The sequence below is a fragment of the Rhamphochromis sp. 'chilingali' genome (genome assembly GCF_963969265.1).
Source record: "Rhamphochromis sp. 'chilingali' genome assembly, chromosome: 19".
NCBI lineage: Eukaryota > Metazoa > Chordata > Actinopteri > Cichliformes > Cichlidae > Rhamphochromis > Rhamphochromis sp. 'chilingali'.
The window spans coordinates 8,610,308-8,631,168 of NC_137946.1; the positions used below are offsets into that span (position 1 = coordinate 8,610,308).

General features: G+C 40.2%; 1 protein-coding gene across 1 annotated transcript; it reads right to left on the reverse strand.

Annotated features, from left to right (window-relative positions):
- Positions 1 to 206: 206 nt before the first annotated feature.
- Positions 207 to 20,405, reverse strand: LOC308386647 (moesin). The gene is made up of 13 exons (XM_080866342.1): positions 20,132 to 20,405; positions 8,413 to 8,496; positions 8,014 to 8,109; positions 7,605 to 7,879; positions 7,429 to 7,512; positions 6,498 to 6,644; positions 6,320 to 6,416; positions 6,056 to 6,219; positions 5,695 to 5,825; positions 5,430 to 5,590; positions 5,247 to 5,339; positions 3,934 to 4,158; positions 207 to 2,471 (listed from the first exon to the last, which is right to left on the reverse strand). The coding sequence occupies exons 1-13, from the start codon at positions 20,141 to 20,143 to the stop codon at positions 2,307 to 2,309; spliced, it is 1,734 nt and encodes a 577-aa protein (XP_080722468.1). The 5' UTR covers positions 20,144 to 20,405; the 3' UTR covers positions 207 to 2,306.
- Positions 20,406 to 20,861: the final 456 nt, after the last annotated feature.

Genomic DNA, 20,861 nt, shown 5'->3' on the forward strand with positions numbered 1-20,861 from the left:
ATTTTTTTTTCACATTCTGTCTCTCACAGTTGAAGTGTACCTCTGGTGCAAATTACTGACCTCTGTCATCATTTTAGGTGGGGGAACTTGCACAATCGGTGGCTGACTAAATACTTTTTTGCCCCACTGTATATAATGAACTGCATTCGGTTTAAAGATACACAAAACATTTAAAAGGAAAAATGACAACACAAGAAGACAAAAAGCTTTATTCTAAATTTCATTTATTGGTGAAAGGAAGACTTTAAGCAGCAAGATCTCATGAACAAACTGGGCAAGGCACTGTCTGTCAATGGTTTTATAAGTCAACATTATTTTCCTTTTTGAGACAAGACAAGCATCTTTTAATGAGTTATCACCTATGATGACTAAATTTCAAATTAGGCTGCTAACACACAAACTTTGGGATAAAACACAAACTGCAAGGATCACAAAAGTTACTATTCAAGGCATGTAAAGGAATCTGTAGCAGCAATCCTTTGATCTGTTTTCATGGCACATAAAATAAGTAAAACTACACTGCTGATCAAAATGTGTCTTTTTTTCTTTCATTAAAAGACATCAAAATAAAATAATCAGAAATATTTATCACTAAAATAAATTTGGGCTTAATTTGAAATGTGAAAAAGAAATCAAATACTAATTTCTAAAAAAAAAGGTTCAATGGTTTAACGCACCCTTAAAAGAATGTCCTGTACCATCTGGTTCTTCCACTTACAAAACGCTGTCTTTAAAAAATGCTGTTCCTTTGAAAACAGGTATTGTTGACAAGTACTCCTAGTTTTCTACATTACAAAAATATCCTAAGGTGTGTCTCTCTTAGACCTTACATAATTGTATCACATTTGAAAAATCCCAAATACAAAAACACACAAATGTCATTAAATACATACAGTATATAAAAATGCATGCTTCGGAGAATGTGCCCATGTGGGACAGTATAATTTGACTCACTTGTAAAAAGGTAAACTGATTTTTCCAGTGCATGTCTGACGAAATTGTTTTATTTTACGCATTGCTTGTTTTAAGATTAAACTACAGCTTTCACCTTTACAGATGACTATGTGTTTAACAATAGAAGCCAACTTCACAAGTTACAATTACCATTACTGTACTGGGTAAAACAATAATCACTATAATAACCAAAAAACATCCTCAGTGATAAGTAAAAGAGCAAAGACTTGATGATGATGGTTAAAAAAATATTTTAATGGTTAAATGCAGCTGATAATTTCTACAAATTTCAATCAGATTTAATTTGCAGGTCAAATTTCAGCCTTGCTTCTTTCTTCAGCGTATGTAGGTCAGCATATGTAGATGTGCATATCAGTGCTACCTTCTCTTTTGATGTCTAAGCATGAGGAAAAAACAAGTTGCAGCGTATACGTTAAACTAAATTTGGATTCTTCAAACAACTGGATTGTTACAACATATGAGATTTGCAAATGACATACCAAGTTTATTCCGTCTCTAGGCACAGTTAGACATTTGTTTGCTTAAGCTTCAACAGCAAGTTCTACACTTTCAGCCACACAGCTGAAAGTGTAGAACTGAAAATGCAAAAAAAAAAAAAGACAAAAATCCTTAGATCCTTCATATCACATTGCCAGTAGGCTGTAAATACTGTGACTTTTAACTGCTGGATGATTCTGAGCGCAGTAAAATTAGTAAATAAACTGTGAATTTTCAAAATAATAATAATGATAGAAAATATTAATAATACTGCTGCTGTTTTTTGTTCCATACAAACAATTTATTTATATTATTTGCATTTGCTCGTATAGATTGCAGTGCAATTAATTTTAAACTGCAGAAAAGCATTATTTTTCTAAAAAAAAATTAAAAATATCCAGCTTGCTGTAAAGAATCAAGTGCAAATGGCTTATGGCACAATTTGGATTTGTGAATGGCACAAAATTAAATGGATTTCTACAGCTTTTATTTAGAAATGATGATATAAAAATGTGAAAGAGATAAAACAAACTAAAAGTTGCTTGCTCAATGTGTCATGAAATGAGGCGTGAGCCCGTTACTAATATGCTACACATACCCCTAGTGAGGAATGTACTAATAAAATACAGTATGTCCCTTTTCAACCAGTGACTTGTCTAAAATTCAAAGTAAGAAATGGTAACAAACAGAACCTTCCAGATCCACATTTGTACAACATGCTGTGCTTTTGCAGCAACGTCATTTGGTGGATCTGACTTTATTTGGGTACAGAGAAAACAGCTAAAGTGAGGCAGGACTGCAGTCCAGGCAGAAAGGCCCAGCTCTGTGGGCTTTTGCGTTGGTGAATGCAGACATCACATGCATTCAAACTCATCGATACGCTGTTTGGTGTTTCCTGACCGGATCTGCCTGAGGGTCTTGTACTTGTCACGTCCTGCTCGCATGTTGTCTGCATGAATGATGTCATTTGCCGTTTTCTTGCTCTCATCCCGGGCGTTGGCCAGCTCTGAGCTTAAAGCCTGGAAAGAAGGGTACAAGTATTATAAAATTACAGTTAACATGTGCGACTCGTTGTGTAATGTCATGGTGTTTTACCCATGTTCTTGCATCAACCAGTAAGTCACTTAATTGGCTCAAAATTGACATTCTCACTTATTTCTGCTTTTTAAAACCTGTTTTTCAAAGGGATTCAGACTTAAATGAGGGGATTACTCTTACCTGGATCAACTTCATTATTCTACTTTAAAACAAGAATCCCTAGCTGACTGTGTGTTCTTACGAGATGTAATCATAATGTTCCTTCACTTTGCCAATACAATATCAAAAAGAATTATATTTGATTTATATCCTCCCATTTCCTTCTGCAGGCCACCTCTGTCAGCATATTTTGATCCCTGTTTTTGCCTTGTGGCACCATCAGACAGTGCAACCATGAGTGCATTTCTCTAAAGATGCTCCCACAGACATCTCAGATTGTTATGGTAGAAATCAGCATCTGTCAGACCCTGAGTGACCAAATTCCCAGTGCTCAACCCCATCAAAGTTAAAAATAATGAGAAGCATGCTACTAGTTTCCCTCCTGCTCTGATACCTTCAGGCTCCGACACTGTGGACTTCCTTCCTTGCTCCTTTTTTCTGGGTTCTACAGAAGTTGATGTTTATTCTCAAGTTCACAAGTTTACAACTCCACGATAAAATGCAGAACCACTGTGGTCAGAAGCGGACTTTGACTGAACATTCAAAAACAGCAGACCACCCTGGGAAGACTGCTGTGCATGACAAACTGGTTTGAATCTATTTGAATCACGATTTTTAAGGGTAAAAATGTATGAAATCTTTACATCTGACTGTAATAATGAAGCTGTATGACACATACACGTATCTACATACAGTCATCTGACTGCTTTAGTAGCATGACTTAATTATGCGCATTCTTTATTTTTAGTTGACTAAAGCTACTTAAAATTGTGTCAACAGTAGTCAAAGAAACAACCAAAAAAATACTTAGATACTAATCAATACTAGAAAATACTGGATTAAATACTCATTTGCAACAGTATCAGTACCAAAAGTGTTGGCTTCGCCTTCTCAATCTGACACACAACTTCACACAGTACTGCTTTCCCTTTAATGCTTCACAAATACAGACAAGCAGGCACGCAGCCCCTCCCCACACTAGCAGCTGAAGTATTTGGCATTCACAACACCGAACAGCACTTTGGGAGGAAGTTCAAGAGGCCAGTAAAGCTCCCATTTCAACAAAACTGAAGCATTAAACAGTGTAAAAGCTAACTTGGCTTCCAAATGTTCTACATTAACAGGAAAATATAATAATTTGTGTGTCATGTTTCTCTTACAGTCCCAGAGTGAAACGTGACAAAAAACAGTGGCAGCCTACCAACTTTATTTGAACAACGTTTACTTTGTCACTTTATTATTTGTATTGTTTTAATGTTTATTAAAAAAATTCCAAGGACTTACAAGTAGATGTTTCTGTAAGCGTTCGTTCTTCTCAGCTTCAGTCATTCTCTCCTCCTCGCTGCGGTCCTTGTACGTGGCAGCACCTGTTAACTCGGCGCTGGCTTCGGCGCTGCTCTCATCATTTTCATCATGCTCGTTCTCTGCGTTTAGGGGCTCCTGAGGTACCATCACTTTGTTTTTAAGCTCTTCTTTGGTCTTTTCCAGGTCCTCCTGCACTGTTGTAGCCTGAGCAAATGTAGAAATAAAAGTGAGGTGTTTTAGAAATTACCCTTATTTAATGTCTAATGAAAATGACAAAAGTGGGGGGAGCTTAACTGATATTTCTGTATTGCCATTTTTCCTACAGCATGCAGTAGAGGAGAAATGCACAGGCAGACCTATGCTACATGACCCATAGCCAGGCTCTTGGTTTCCTGTTTTGGTTTCTCTCCACCCAAGCTATATATCTTGGATATTTTTATTAGGAAATCCCTTCAGGAAATTCAATATAAAACCGAGTGCTTCTTACCCGAGGCGCTATGAGTCAAAAACTAGCTATGAGTAAGACTGGAATTTCAACTACTATTTTTTCCAAAAATTCACACAATACTGAAACCACCAGTTTGCACAACTGGTTTTTACAAGGCAGAAAATCACAATGGTTTAAAAAGGGTGAACAGGATTTCCCTCACACAAAGACATCCATCATCACTACAAACACCATGAGTCACATGGGCTAAAAAAAAGAAAAAGAAAAAAAAGAAAGGGCTGGCACGCAGGATTTTTTTTTACCAAAAAAGACAAGAGGCAGGCTGGGAGAGTTTAACCCTCCCCCAAACCCACACAACAAAAAGACCCCAGGAATGCCTGTCCTGACTATGTCACAGAGGAGGGGCAATGTGACCAGCACAACTCTGATTAACTTCTTCCTGCCATAGTTACACTGACTTCGATTATCAATGAACAAAAAGGCTTTTAAGTCTAACAGTTGAATCTTTTCTTCTTCCTTTCACTTTTTGTCCATCCGTTTTTTTTGCTTTTCCAATTACATTTCCAAAATTACTAAAATAATATTTTTCTGTCTTCATAGTATCCTAGTTACAGAACCACAAAAGATCAGTTCTCACCACAAGATGGCAGTAAAGCACAAGTTTCCTTTTTTTTGTTTTTTGTTTTAACTAGAAAACCAGGAAGAACAAACTGAGTTCTGCAACTGCATATGCAAATATCTGTTAACGTGTTTTCTATATAGACAGCATTTCCACTATTGGCATATTGGCATATTTTTATGTTATCAGTTTTGAATAGCAAACTACGGAAAAGTCAAGCCACACCTTCTGCTGCCACTCTAATGCTTCTTCTTCCTTTTTCTTCTTGGCATCCTCCAGCAGGGAAATCTTGGAAGTCAGGTCAGCCAGCTCTGTGGCCTAAAAGAACATCATATTTGAAGCATCAATACACACATTATTGCAGTTTTTTAAGTGTCAGTGTCTAATCACACTGGCTAACACACTAACCAGGTGCTCCTGGTTCTTCATCTGGTTCTCTGACTGCTGCAGCAGCGCCATCTTGGCATCCTCAGCACTCTTAAGATCACTCTCCAGGCGTTCAGCCTCCTCCTGAGCACGCTTCCTTTCCTGCTCCAACTCCAGAGCCCTCTGCGTTTGCTCCTCCAGCTCTGTGGACACACACACACAAGAATTAAGGGTAAACATCATGTGAGGAAAACATTGTCATCATTCATTACAGGCAGCTTTTCTTGAACTCTCACAGCTTCCCCACCTTGCTGAGCTTTTCTCGTCTGCTCCTCGATCCGCTTTAACCTCTCCATCAATTCCTCCTTCTCCTTTTCGATCTTTTCCTTTTCCTTCTCTGCAAGTTCTCTTTTCTTCTTTTCATTTTCCAGCACAGCTCTAATGAAAACGAAATCGTTACAGGATGATTGTACGGAAATGTTTCAAAAGCAGAGCAGATAATCACCCCATTTTATTTAGTATTTGAAAATAAAGCTAGTAATCTTTCTATAACTGTTACAATATCCTATAACAGACTGCATTTATTATTGCATCTTTGGAACAGAACTCACACAATCCATGTGTAAAATATTTGTAGGTTTTTTTGTTTGGTTCCATTTCGGTCCTACCTCTCCATCTTCTTGAGATTCTTCTCCTCCCGAGCCTGCGCCTTCATCTGTTGCACTTCAATAGTGTCGGGCTTGCGGCGGCGCATGTAGAGCTCATGGTTACCCATGCACAGAGCCAGAATACGCTTGTTGATGCGCAGCCTTGGAGCATAGAATACAAAGTCCTGCAATGGAAACATTTGAGACATTTAAAATGTCTTATTGTTACATGTTATTATTAATATTATTCTTAAATATAAATAACATAACATTATGTTAACATACAGGTGCTTTCTTGTCAATTGGTTTGATGACAAACTTCTTGTCATTGAAGGAAATGTTTCTTATTTCACTCCATGGAAATCCAATTTTGGGCGTCATTCTGTAAGAGAACAAAAATGCTTGGTCAGCACTGCACAGTGTACCTTTTGCGAAACACAAACCCTTCTGTGGAAACACTTACTTATCATTTTGTTCATAAATGTTGAGACCCAAAGCATCCACTCCCAACCACAGCTCTGTTCCCTTCTTATTTTTGATGTTGAAGTAATTGACTCCGTACATCTCGAGGTCCTGAGCAATTTTCAGATACTCCATCATGGATTCCTCTCTGTGGACAAATAAGACGTCTTTAACTTTTGCTAAAAGAAGAATTCACAGTCAGAGCGTGGCGTGCTGTTTGCACTGTTCTAACCGGCTGCAGAGGCCAAAGCTCAAATGCAGAGCTTTCAGGATGTGTGGTTGAGCGGGTTATACCTCTTTTTTAACCTTACCTGAACTATGAAACTTAACTGATCAACAGAGCAACTGGGGAAACATATAATGAATCTAGGCTGTGTTTACTGTTTATCTACGACAAGCTAACCTGTCTGATGAAACACATATGGAAGCCAATAAAGGACATTCACTACTGTCTTCAATAAAGCATATACTAAAAATGTCAGTGGCACAAACAGTACTCAGATCAACAAACTGCAGTGACTCAAGGCCAGTAACAAACTTTCAGAGCACCTGTGAGTCAACACAAAGGCCGTGGTAACACACTCTCAGTTAGCTCTATCTCAAATTCACGGAAATGACAGAAGAGGGAAGAAACTGTAGCAACAGAGAACAACAAGGTAATTCAACTAGGAATAACTTCCTCAACAGTCTTATGTTTTAGTAGGTTATGAAGTGTGTATATAAGCTGTGGCTACCCTAATGTAGTCACTGAAGACTACATTGTAGTCAAGTGGCAGAAAAAATAAGTGTGCACAATGATAATGGAAAGTTTAAGCTACACATTTTCACATCCCCAGAGATGCAATAATTTCACAAATATCCATATTTTAGGCAACCGTCCTCTCTTTCACGTGTTTGTGTGTGTGCTGGGGAACACGTGTGTCGCTGATCACCTCATCATGCCCTTGTGCTCTTCATGCCACACTTGAATCCTCTCTTCCCACTGTTCCTTGTTGAGCTTGTGCTGATCCAGGACTCTGAGAACATGAGAGGCCCAAGTGTCAAAGAAACATGTCAGGAATGTTTCACGTGAACCTGCATATTGAAGTGGCAATAAAGCCCACGTTACCTTTGCGGAAGCAGGTGTTCACTGCTCAAATAGCCTGGTTTGTGGACTTCCTTATTGTAGTCGGCATACTTGGCCTGCACCGCGTAGGAGGCCAGAAGGACCGCTGTCTCTGGAGGGCAGTAGATGTCATCATTTAAGATTCCCTCCTTTACCTGCAGGAAGAATAGCCGCTGTGTGGCATCCTGGATTAACTCCTCTGAGACATCCTCGGGGAAGAACTTGGCACGGAATTTAAACAGCAGCGGGCTTTCCTTCCTCACATCCTGGGCTGTTACCTAAAATATGATCCGACACGGGTGAGAGGGTAGAGGTTATGCTTCTGTTTGTGGACTCGAGATCAAAAAGCGCAGTTCATGCTTGAAAAAAGACGGCCCAGTGAATGAAGTGTACTGAGTACTGAGGAGCTCACCTTCTTATTGAGCTTCAGCCAAGTAGAGAAACCCTTTGTGTCCTGGTACTGGAGTCCAAAGTACCAAACCTCTCGTAGGCCGATGGTTTTCACAACCTTTAAATAAAAACAGCAACAAAAATAAAAATATGAAATATAATTCCCTTGTTTTATTCTGTTATTTAAGGGGTTTCAGCCACAAAGATTTACTGCTTTCCTAATTTCAAATGTATTGTTTTTATCATCAGCCAAAAATAAAAAAAATTAATAGCCATGAAAATAATATATAATAATATATAATAATCTCCCGGCATTTTCCAGAAATAGGAGTACTAAACCCCACCACAGTACTCATCAAAGAGTCATCATTTATGTTTAATGGTAACTTAAGTGCTGGCTAGAGGAAACAGTTTCTCATACCTGGTCAAAGAGTTGCTTTCCTGTTGTATTGGGCTGAATGGCGAACTCCAGTTCGGCATCCATAGTGGTGACTCTTACGCTAATCTGAGGAACAGAGGAAAGGAAAAAAAACTTTTTCAAATATGCAAATAAAAAAAGACAGTATTTTGAGTATCATTGTACTATCATTGTATCATTGAAATGATTGTACCATATCATTTCTTGGTAAATAGAGAATAGACAAAACTAGATCTTCTGTTCTTCTCTTAAACATTATGAGACTCTGCATTTAATCATTAGTTATTATTAACCTGTCTCCCTCCCCTCACTCCCAACAGGTCGTGGCAGACAGCTGCCCCTCCCTGAGCCTGGATCTGCTGGAGCCTTCTTCCTGTTAAAAGCGAGTTTTTCCTTCCCACTGTCAAAAGGTACTCGCTCATTTGATTTAGAAACCCCTCTGTGTTAATATACGGTCTTTACCGAACAATAAAAAGCAAACTCTATGCAATATATAAGCTCTCGTGCATTAAAAACTGTGTCATTCTATGCAAACCATTTAATGGCGACCATCTTTAACAAGTGTAGCATCTCAAAATGTGTGGCACTCTTGTAGAATTCATTAAATGTGCCTGCAATAAAAGTGTGCACACATCTCCCAGTCCTGCTGGAGAACAAAGTAACACTGCAGTCCAATTACCTTTTTACTATTTTATTCTGAAATTTAGAAAAGACTGCATCTCAGGGTTACGACGAATGTACCAATCTGGCTCTGTCTCAGTCAAGAACTTATCTACAGGAAGTAACCACATCCTTTGGTGGTCGGGCCCTGTGAGGCATGACTGTTAAACACTGAGCTCTCATGAGAGATGTGCACATCCTGTCATGCATCAGACAACCTGTCTGGTGTAGCAGGATTTAACAAGATCGGTTTGTAGACAGAACTTTAGCTCGATCTCTTTTTCAGGTATCACACTTTGCTACCCTGGGTTATTCAGTAAACGAGGCACGCCTTAGTTAGACAAATTGTTATATCTGTGTCTTACAAAATCATGTCTGAAGTTGAACACATTTATTTAACCTTTTCTTTGGAAAAGCTTGCTCAGAAGGTGGCAAGAAAAGAAAAAGAAAAAAGTATGTACTCAGTAGGCTGTGCAGGAATCCCTCATTTATTGTGCCCTCTTAGAGACTAGGAAAAAAAGAAAAAGAAAAAAGAAACACCAGCATGCATGTCTATTGGGAAATAACTGTGCAGGCAGAGGCCCACGCCTGCCCTGAACAACAATGGTATGTATTATTTCCTAGTTGCGGGGTTGATTAGAGTTGCGTTCTTTCCCATCCATGTCAGCAGGACCCTATTTACTGCTCAGGACACTTGCCCCACTGTCACTTCCTGCCATCCCAGGCAGTTAAGAGCTGAGGAGAAACCTTAAATCTGGGCCCACTCTGAATGCCAACACTGCAGTCTAGAATCGTCTAGACACAGGAGTTGTTAAGCTTCCAGTTATGAACTTTAGGCGATACACTTTTTTATATTTGAGCAGATAAGAGTTCAGTTTGTGGCCACCCTGATGGTGTCTAAGCAGTTTCATTTCCTGAATCAAAATAGTTAATCTTGCAAGAAAAGGGAACTACGCTTATACATTTTCTGCCTAGTTAGGGTGTGTCTCTCATGGCCAGGGCTCAAAAACACTTAACACACTATTATTAGCACATGCTGAAAAACACCCTGTTCTGGCCCACGTGCCATGTTTCCATGACTTTCTCTTAGCTCTTTTTTTAATCGCACCAAAGCAATACTGCAAGAATAAAATCCCAAACTCGTACATTTCACATTGAGAAACACATCTGTGACCGATTTTGTCACATGGGTGTATTTGATGACTGACTTGTTTAAAGCTTTACTGTATGTCATGTGAAGCTGCTTATAACAATCTGCCACTTCACTGACTGTCTGAAACGTATGAGTTAATCTGTGTTATTTTATTTATATTTGTTTTAATGTAATACCACAGCTGAATGGCCACAACACCAAGAAAAGCACAGTGGGGGGGACTGTGGAGAAGGCAAACGAACTCAACAACTTCTTCAACAGGTTTGACCAGCCCACAACCCCCCCACCCTCACCCTCACCTTCACTACAGAGTCCAATCCCCACTCTCCTACCTCCCTCGCTTCCCCCCCTTCCTGACACCATGACACCCCCCTCCTCCAATCCCTCTCTCAGCAGCAAGACATCTCCCCCCCTCCCCCCCTCCCAAACATCTCCCAGTGTCACAGTGGATCAGGTCAGGAGACAACTGAGGAAGCTTCGCCCCAGAAAGGCAGCAGGCCCAGACAAGGTGTGTCCTAGGATGCTAAAGGCGTGTGCTGCTGAACTTGGGGAGCCGCTACAACGAGTCTTCAACCTCAGTCTGCGACTGGGGAGAGTGCCCGCCCTATGGAAGACATCCTGCATCGTCCCGGTCCCCAAAAACAACCGGCCCAATGAGATGAATGACTTCCGACCGGTGGCACTGACGTCACATCTTATGAAGACTCTAGAGCGGCTCTTCCTCAACTTCCTCCGACCACAGGTACAACATGCCCAGGACCCACTACAGTTTGCATACAAGGCGGGTGTCGGAGTGGAGGATGCCATCCTGTACCTCCTACACAGAGCCCACTCACACCTGGATGGGGGAAAAGGCACGGTCAGGATCCTGTTTCTTGACTTTTCCAGTGCCTTTAATACCATCCGGCCCTGTATGCTTCAGGAAAAACTGAACAGGATGGAGGTGGACCCCTGCCTGGTCGCTTGGATCTCCGACTACCTCACCGACAGACCACAGCACGTCAGGCTGAAGGACATCACGTCTGACACAGTGGTCAGCAGCACAGGAGCACCACAGGGAACTGTGCTGTCCCCTCTTCTCTTCACCCTGTACACCTCTGACTTCTGCTACAACTCTGAATTATGCCACATTCAGAAGTTTGCAGACGACACAGCCATCATGGGGTGTATCTGGGATGATCAGGAAGAGGAGTACAGAAGTCTGGTGAGGAACTTTGTCGCATGGAGTCACACAAACCACCTGCAACTCAACACCTCAAAGACTAAGGAACTGGTTGTGGACTTCGGGAGGTCTAGAGCAGGTCCACTGCCGGTTCAGATAGAGGGGGAGGAGGTGGAGGTGGTCAACAAGTACAAGTACCTCGGGCTGTGGGTGGACAATAAACTGGACTGGTCATGCAACACAGAGCACCTGTATAAAAAAGCACAAAGCCGACTGTACTTCCTCAGGAGGCTGAGGTCTTTTAACATCTGCAGGAAGCTCCTGAGGATGTTTTACCAGTCAGTGGTTGCTGGAGTACTTTTCTATGCTGTGGTGTGCTGGGGGAGCAGCACAGCAAAGAAGGACTCATCCAGGCTGGAGAAACTGATCAGGAAGGCTAGCTCTGTGGTCGGCATGAAGCTGGACACTCTGGTGACAGTGGCAGAGAAAAGGACATTAAAGAAACTGATGGACATTATGGACAATGCCAGGCATCCTCTGCACACGGCCATTAACAACCAGAAGAGTCTGTTCAGTGACAGGTTGCTTCTCCCAAAGACAAGAACTAACAGACTTAAAAACTCCTTTGTCCCACACGCCATCAAACTGTTTAACTCCTCTCTGGAGGGGAGAGGGAGGGGAAACAGGAGGACAAAGGAGGGGGTAACAACTAAGCTGTAGTGCCTCTTCACCTCACTGTGCAATACCTTTTGTGCAATACTTTTGTAAATAGTCAACAGTGCAATAGACCTCAATACTTGAAATGTGCAATTCACTTGTATTTTTATTTTTTATTCCTATTTATTCTATTTATCCCCTTCGTATATTTTATTTATATTGTCTCTGTATTATATATATGTGTGTGTGTGTGTGTATATATATATATAATATTCTGTAACTCTGTAACTTCTGTCGGTGCTGTGCTTTTTTGGAAATCGAATTTCCCAGAGGAACCCACCCGAGGGATTAATAAAGTTCTATCTTATCTTATCTCTTATCTTACAAAAATAATTCTTTTCCAGACTCAAATCAAAGGTCTAATGCCTTGACTTACCAACAACTGTTCAAGCCATGCTGGACTCACAACACAATATTAGTTATTTAACAAAGAATTATCAGGATACACATATGCTAAGGGTGACAATGCCAACATTGTGATGTTTAGTGGGTCTAACATTCACTTTTGTGAGCAAATAATGAGTTTGATTGAGGCTGAATATAATTTAGTTATCAGAAATGTCACGGTAATCCTAAAAGTCTGCAATTTTTTCACTAATTTCATCTTAATGGCATGTTTGTTCAAACTGTACCAAGCTAACTATAATGCTGAAAACGCACGTAGCAGGTGAGAGCTGTTGGGCTTACTGAATACAGAAAGCTGCACTAACCACAAGGAATAAAAAAAAAAAAAGGACGCAACTATCATAAGTAAAAAGTGTGCACGTGTCTTACAATTGTACAGCCACTGAATGGCAATGGGGTGATGAGCAGTTAACCTGAAAGTTAACTGGGGCCAAACATCTGGGTTGCCTTGTCAGTAAGAGGAAGCAAAACTGATGAAAACTAAATTAAACGTGGTGTTAAATATTGAGTGAAGACACAGTGATGCAAGCAGTCTGTCACTAATTTTTCTAGGTTCATCAAGCTTCCTTAGCAAAATCTTTTTTAAATCCCCTCTGTATATTCAATTTCGATTTAACAAACATGTTACTAAACCAGCAGAAACAGAGGTCACCGGAGAGCATTTGCTGCAATTAGGGCTGCCACGATTAGTCAACTAGTCACGATTACGTCGACTATCAAAATCGTCGACAGCTAATTTAATAGTTGACGCCTCGTTTGAAGCTTTGTAAGATCGCAAAAGACGCAGGAATAAGTAGTAGGATTTAAGAGTGTAATAACGGACTGAAACAGAAGATGGCAGCACTGCATGTACAAGGATGCCAGCTGCAGTTAAACCCCGAAGAAGAAGAAGAAGAAGAAGCTATGTCCCAGAATTCATAGCGCGGCCCTGCTCAGTTTCCAACAATGGCGGCAGATAGTTAGTTTTAATATTACTCTTTCTGGGTCACAAAATAAACGTTTAACATGTTTTCGGGCGAGAATGTAACTGTGTAAACTTCAAATATCTGCTCAGTTTATCAAGACACCACATATTTTGAAAAGCGCTCCGACGTTTTCGGAGACGTCTGTTACCCACCAGCTGGATAGCTAGCCGGGGGCAAGGCTCACTAGAGCCGGTGAGAACACCGGACTCCGGGCAAATCGTTTTCAAACGCAAGGCCCTCTTTCACTACTCAGGTTAAACATGATATATAAGTCACTTAGATAACTTAAAAATGTTATTGTTTGGCTTTTTTTTGTATTATTACGGAGCCCCGCAGGGGACATGGGAGGAAAAAAAAATTAGGGAGAAAAAAAAAAATTAAGACGAACTTTTGCGAGATCTCGCAAAACAAACTCGGGATCTCGCAAAACTTTTGCGAGATCTCGCAAAACAAACTCGGGATCTCGCAAAACTAACTCGGGATCTCGCAAAACTTTCTCGCGAAAGTTGAATTCCAACAATGGCGGCAGCTACTTAGTTGTAATATTACTCTTTCTGGGTCACAAAATACACTTTTAAGATATTTTGAGGCGTGAATGTAGTTGTGTAAACGTCAGATACCTGCTCGGTTTACAAGACATCACATATTTGCAAAAGTGCTCCGACGTTTTTGGAGATCTGACACCCACTAGCTCGAAGCTAACGGGAGGTCGAGACCTACTACAGCCGGGAGGAACACCGCTTTCCCGGCACATCGTGCCTCGACCTCCCGGTCGGCTTCGAGCTGGCGGCCTCCGAAGAATGCGGCTAAAGCTTTTGCGAGATCTCGCAATACTTTTGCGAGATCCCGAGTTTGTTTTGCGAGATCTCGCAAAAGTCAGTCTTAATTTTTTTTTTCTCCCTAATTTTTTTTCCCTCCCATGTCCCCTGCGGGGCTCCGTATATTATTGATTATCAGAAGTGTGAGATTCTCCAGAATATACTCCGGTGTTCTGTTATATTTTAGATAGCAAGGAGCAGATGGCTGAGTTTATTAAACTTCACCGAAACAATCTGCAGATTTCATTCAAATTTAATAAATTATCATCTTGCCTTTATTTTTAGTTAGCACATACCTTAAACACTTAAAGCTGTAAGCTAATGATAGTTATTTAAGAGCAGATGCATGCTGGTGCAATAAACTGTACATTTTACGTCCAACGGATGCATGATCTGATTTGTCGACTAATCGCAAAAATAATCTGTGACTAGTCGACTATCAAAATAATCGTTTGCGGCAGCCCTATTTGCAATAACTGCAATTACTTATTTTAAAGAAAAAAAAAACTAAGTGCCAGCTAGTTTAACCCTGTAAGGTTTCAAGTCACAAGAGAGCTTCAGTAAATTTAATCTTTAGATACAGCCCCACTGACGTGCCAGAATTCAACTTCTGCCTTACATTCCCACACAAGAGTTATCTCCATGTGTTGCTCACAACTACAATCTGTCCAATACAAGCTGAGACGATAAAGAAGATAATCCTAAGTGGTTCCTGGAACAAGTAGGAATGAGCTAGGCTCTGGACTAACAGTTCTTTGACGTGAAAGAGCAGAGGGGTTTTTAAAGAAGGTCACTATCAGAGTGTACGATAAGCCTGGCTTATTTTACAACTGATTTATAACAACGAGAAACATGCATCAGAACATGCCATTCTTTCAGTGTTTACCCCAATAACCATAGCAACTGCACATTGATAATTCTGAGTCATACATCTGAGTCATGCCATGCATGAGAGTCACACAATGTCAGCATCTAAAGTCAACAACTGCTTAACAAAGCATCCTCTTGGTTGCCAGAGAAACGCTACTGCTGGCTCCACCGCAACCCGATTTACAGTTTGGTGTATCTGACAGATAAACTGAGGATGTCAGGGGCAACCAGAGTGCAATTCAGATTCCAATCCATTCAGGTGAAATGCATTTTTTCCTTCTTTACTCAAGCATGAGAGACATTTTAGTTTTACCAAATGGCTATAAATGCTCTCACTTCCATCAGATATGCTAATATGAATTGATCAATTGCTCATTCTGAACGAACAAAAGCTTTGAATCTGGTTCTATTACAACGAACACGGAACATTAACAGTTCAGGTTGTTTAAAGCGACATTTGACATGGTAAAATGTGCGAAAATGTCATGACTTCCACTTCCTGTGCGATTCACAATTAACATCTCGTTATGTTATCGCTCAAAGCGTGGAAAATTAAAAAAAAAAACTTGTGGGCAAGATGATAAGCATATGACTCTCTGACTAGAGTTTGCAGTTAGTTAACAGGAAAATGGAAATAATTTAGCTCCATTATAAGTTTAAAATTGAATCCTCATTACAACCTTAAGGGTATCTTCATTGTTAATGTCACCAAGTCTTCTTTTCTGGTTATTTTGGGTTTACTGTGTGCTTACGGGTATTAGCATTAAACGAAAGAAATTCAAACTCTGTCACAGGAAGAGGAGGGTCGAAAAAAAAGGATCGTGTTTCTTCTTTCTAACCAGGGGAGAGTACAAACACGCACACACAAACACACTCAAGTTTGGGTCTTTTAGAGCCGTTTCCCACGACCACTGTTTATTTGATTTTTAAAATGTCGGCGCAAGCAAACTGGAACAGAGTCTTGTTAGTTTTGCTGCTTCTGGTGAAACTGCTGAGTGACATCTGTCTGAGCCAATCATGGAATTTACCGTCTGCTCTAAAAAATATCCAATAATAAGAAATCCCAAGCACCAACTGATTAAAGTATGTTTTATGCATACTTGTCTTCTTTGTCAGGTATTCTCTGGCACATTGTTAGAGCCATGTAGACGTGCAGAGATTAGGCAATAGCATGGAGGTGTTAATATGTGTCAAAGTGCAGTACAAATTTTCCATTCCTGACATCTTTTCAGATGACTAATGTTAAGTCCTGAAAGTTGCCACTGTACAGTAGAACTGCTATGCTACCTGTTCACCTTGTGTGGAATTATGATTTGTCCGTCTTTGTGTAGCTCCAAATAAGCTAATACATTAGCAGGTCAGCAGGGTGGTTCTAAAATAAACTAAATTATCAGTTGTCAGCTGAGGCAAAGCTAACCAAATAATCAGCATAAGATCAAACTGGTCTATTGAGAACCAATGCTAGCTCATAAGCAACAACAAATACAGTATTAAGGATGTCAAATCAGAACACTACATGACCAGCAACAAAGTACTTACGTTCAGATCTTTGATATTTGCCACAGCTTTCAAAGAGAAACCTTTAAAAAGTGAACTTTTGATTGCAGTTTGTCCACCAGCTCTACCTCTACACTGTTAATCTGCTCTGCTATGTGCACCACAGCCCCATATTTAATCTCCTGCTACTTGCATACTTCCAGGTCTTTCCATTTGCCACGTCTCCATAGACACGCTTGTTAAAAATGTGATCATTCCAAGGAGAAAGCTAGATCTGTCATCATTCCTGCAATTCGAGCTAAAATGGTAAGTTATGCTTAATTTTTATGTGGTAACAGCTGCCCATATGTGCATTTCTTGAGTCTAAGGAGTTAACATGAAAAAGTGTACCAGCTCTGAAATGGTTCTAGCGTTGAAAAAAACAGGTAGGAAAGTAAGTGAACCAACCGTCATGGGGTTGCATGAGTGGGAAAATCCTTTGCTTTGTAACAACATGGGGTGAAATTCTAGCAATAAAGCTGATAATTGTTTTGTGCTTCTGAAAATACAGCCTATTTAAAAAATAATTTTAAGCTACTGTTACCTTCTTGATAAAGCAGACAAAAAGCTGCAATTCCATGTAACAGCAGCACATAAACAAAATCAGTGTAATAACAGAGCTGCATTAGGAACTAAGAACAACAAAAAAACTGTGGCAACAACAGACATGCAGAAAAATTCTGAGAAAGGGTTTTGCACTGCTGTAGTGCAATCTAAAGTGGGGCATGGTATCTGAAGACCATGCGAAGGAAAGCAGGGAGGAGATCAGCCAGACTGTGATGTGAAAGTCCATATAAGGCTGCAGGCGAGGAAATTACCAGAAAGGAACTGATGTAAGTACAGAAACCTTGAGTCATAACACGACTTCCTAGGGAAACTGAAGGACTGCCAAAAGGAGTCCTGTAAAGGCTGAGCTTCGCAATAATTATTGCTTTTGAGTGACATTAAGCTTTATTAAATGTAACTTGAACACCGGAAAAATAAACTGTCTGAAAAACTAGGTTAAAAAAAACAGGTAATTTAAAACGATCTATGAATCCCAGAGGCAGCTTGGTGGGGACATGACTTTTACTTTTGCTGGATACAGAGTTGCTTGATTTGCTGAATCAGTTTATCTAACTTCCTTTTTTAATGCTCCTCATCTGTTGCATCTTTGCATAGCACCTTTAGCTAACGAGAAAGGAAATGAACCGATGAGTGTCACACATCTGAGTTTTAACCATTGCACCTGTTCACCTTTGTGCTACTGTGCATACAGGGTTTACTCCATCTACACAAATAGAATAGAATATATTTTCTTATAGTTCCAATGATTATACTTTTGGCAGTGGCAGCACAACGCGTGCTGTTCATTAATGAATATAAAAACCCCACAATCTGCTGTTTATTTTGAGAAAATGTTGCTGCTTCTTCCTGACCAACAACTGGTTTACTTTTTTCTAACTGACAGCATGACAAAAATGTGTTCTTCTGATTTGACAGTAACTATCATTTAGGTGCTTTTGAGGTGTTTGAGGTTCCCACTGGTGACTGCAAAAGCAGCTACTTTAAACACGGCTCTGGTTTTGCTGAGGTTAACAACATCCCAGCTGCACTCTGCAGACAGACGCTGATACTTAGCAATGGACTAAAATGCATGGCAAGTAAACAATTCATTATAGGAAACAACTTCAAAGACAAATATCTGTGTCTGTGTGGGACGCAAGCTCTTAGTTGAACTACATTTATTACAAACTGCACTTGGGTTATAATCAGTAGTGTAAGTAAATGTATGTGCAGAAAAAAAACATTAAAAAAATGTTTGATTTTTTTTTGCTAATATACAATTGAAATTCAATAGTTATGTAGTGACTCAAGAGAAACATTTTTTCCTCACAATGGGTCTTTGGGAGGTGACTAGATACATTTTCAAGACTGGTACACTAAATGTAATTTTTGCTTCCCTGACCACCTGATAAATGAAAGTGTTGATTATACCATTTAAGTAAATGCTAGTAACTAGTGATTGGTTGTGCCAAAAATGCCTCCATGCAGAAAAGAAAAAACAAAACAAAACATGCTGATATTAGACGAATTCCTCTGGGGAAGAAGAGGGTAGTGAAGGCTTTTTAATGCCAGGATGCTTGACATTTTTTTCTGGTTGACAACTTGGAAAAATATCAAGGAAGTACGAGCAGAAACAATACTGTAGGAAGAAAGCAGGTACGAGACTTGGAGGCTTTTTTTCTCTCCTTTGTAACATTGAATGTTTCCGGCCTGAATATAATATATGACTAGTAAAAGGTGATAAATTTGGTATCATACTCAGGTAGTAGCTATAAAACTAATCCAGTATTATATTAACCAATCTGTAAAATAATAGTTTATTATTTATAAAAATCTGACACACAATCTGGGGATAAACATGATAGCACTACGATGAATTACAGCATCTGCACTGTGAAATGTGAATCACTCTGTAGGCTATATAATGCCGATCACCTTCTCATTGGTCATGTGTGAATCTTTTAGTAGCATCATGTCCCTTTTACATTCAGAATGTGCACGTGGGTATCTCAGGACAATGTGCAGATAAGAAGAATGACTGCACACAGATTCAGCAGCTTCTTTGTTATCTTCTTCATTCAGAAAGCATTTCACTGAGTCAAAGCCCCACACACCTTCACCCAGCCGAGCAGAACCGATGAGTTTGAAACCGCATTCAATTCTTTTGTCCACTGATAAAGGCATCCACGGGAATATTGGGCTGTGCCTTTTATAATGCTGTAGGTCTGGACCCCCTTATTTTCTTTGTTCAGAGCTCCACCAGTACCAGCACAAATCTGTGAGTGCTCCTTCATTTCAAGAGCAGTTATTTTTGCCTTTATTTAATAACCTTCGCAATGTAGCATTAAAAAAGCTCTCTGTGTCTCCTCTTTTGCCTCCTAGCCGTTTGCAGATTTGCCTCCATTTGCTCCTGTTTTGACCATAACAGCTGGCCTGGCTGACAGTTCAAATCCTTAAGAGCTGACTGAGAGGGAGGCCTGAGAAGGACTAGCTCGCTGCTAGTCCAGGATACACCTCCGCAGAAAAACAGTATAAAAAGTATAATTTAAGCCTAAATATACAACTCTAGAGCATTTTAATAGCACGCGGCTTCCACCCTGAATGAATGATTTGATTTAAGGCGCTAATTTTAGTGAACACAGGGTAGGAAGCGCGCACGCGCACACACCTAACGGAAAGTACCACAGTAATCCTCGGGTGAGTTTGAAAGGATGCGAAAGATTTTTAAACACGGTAAAACCCATCGGACATGCACTTTAGTTTATCTTACTGTTGTTAGTGAATAACAACGCGAAACACCCACACCTAATTAAAATCGCGTACTGAAAAAGAGACAGAAAAGGCAAAGTAGCTTCTGACATAACAACATAAATGTACTTTTCAGCCTTACCGTTTTCGGCATCTTTCTTTTCTTTCACGTCCGGCTCAGGCTTTCTATGAAGTTATTAAATAAAAAGAGCAGTTTGCTAAACCAGGAGAAAACTTTTTCCCATCAGAACAACGGCGCCAACCAAACGCTTTCCCGTCTCGAGGAAACAAAACCTCACTTTTTTCCGTTGGACTGCGAAGAGCTATTTTCGACCCTACGCGAGTGGGGGGTGTTTTTCCTTTGTTTCGCCTTAAAGTAAAATGGACTCGAGCTGGATTTCCTGCTAACGGTACCCTGCAAACCACACCCAACCCGATGACAGGACAGCGGAGTGAAAAAGAGGTTCAGGCCAGCAGCAGACTCCGCCTGCAGTAGTCGCATCATCATGGCTGCGGTTCACTGTCTCAGTCAAAAAAGTTTCCCAGCACTCTCACTTTTAGCAGACAGGCCACGTTAAATACCATTCTTTATATGAGTCTTTTATTTAAACGACGACCAGTGTGCTGGGATACTTTGAGAATACAAGAAGGCAGAAAGTACCAGCAAACATGTCAGTATCTAAAACAAGCCTGTTAAGAGTGTCCAATATATTCGTCGTCGGCCTCTAGCGCTGTGCTAAAGGCTGGTAACCAATACTTTTAATCTATAAAGGCAGCTTATGAGAGATGGTGTTGACGCAGTCTGCTTTTTATCTTCATGTTTTGTTTGTTTATATTTTTTGCACAGTAGTTGGGTGGCGCACCCATAATTT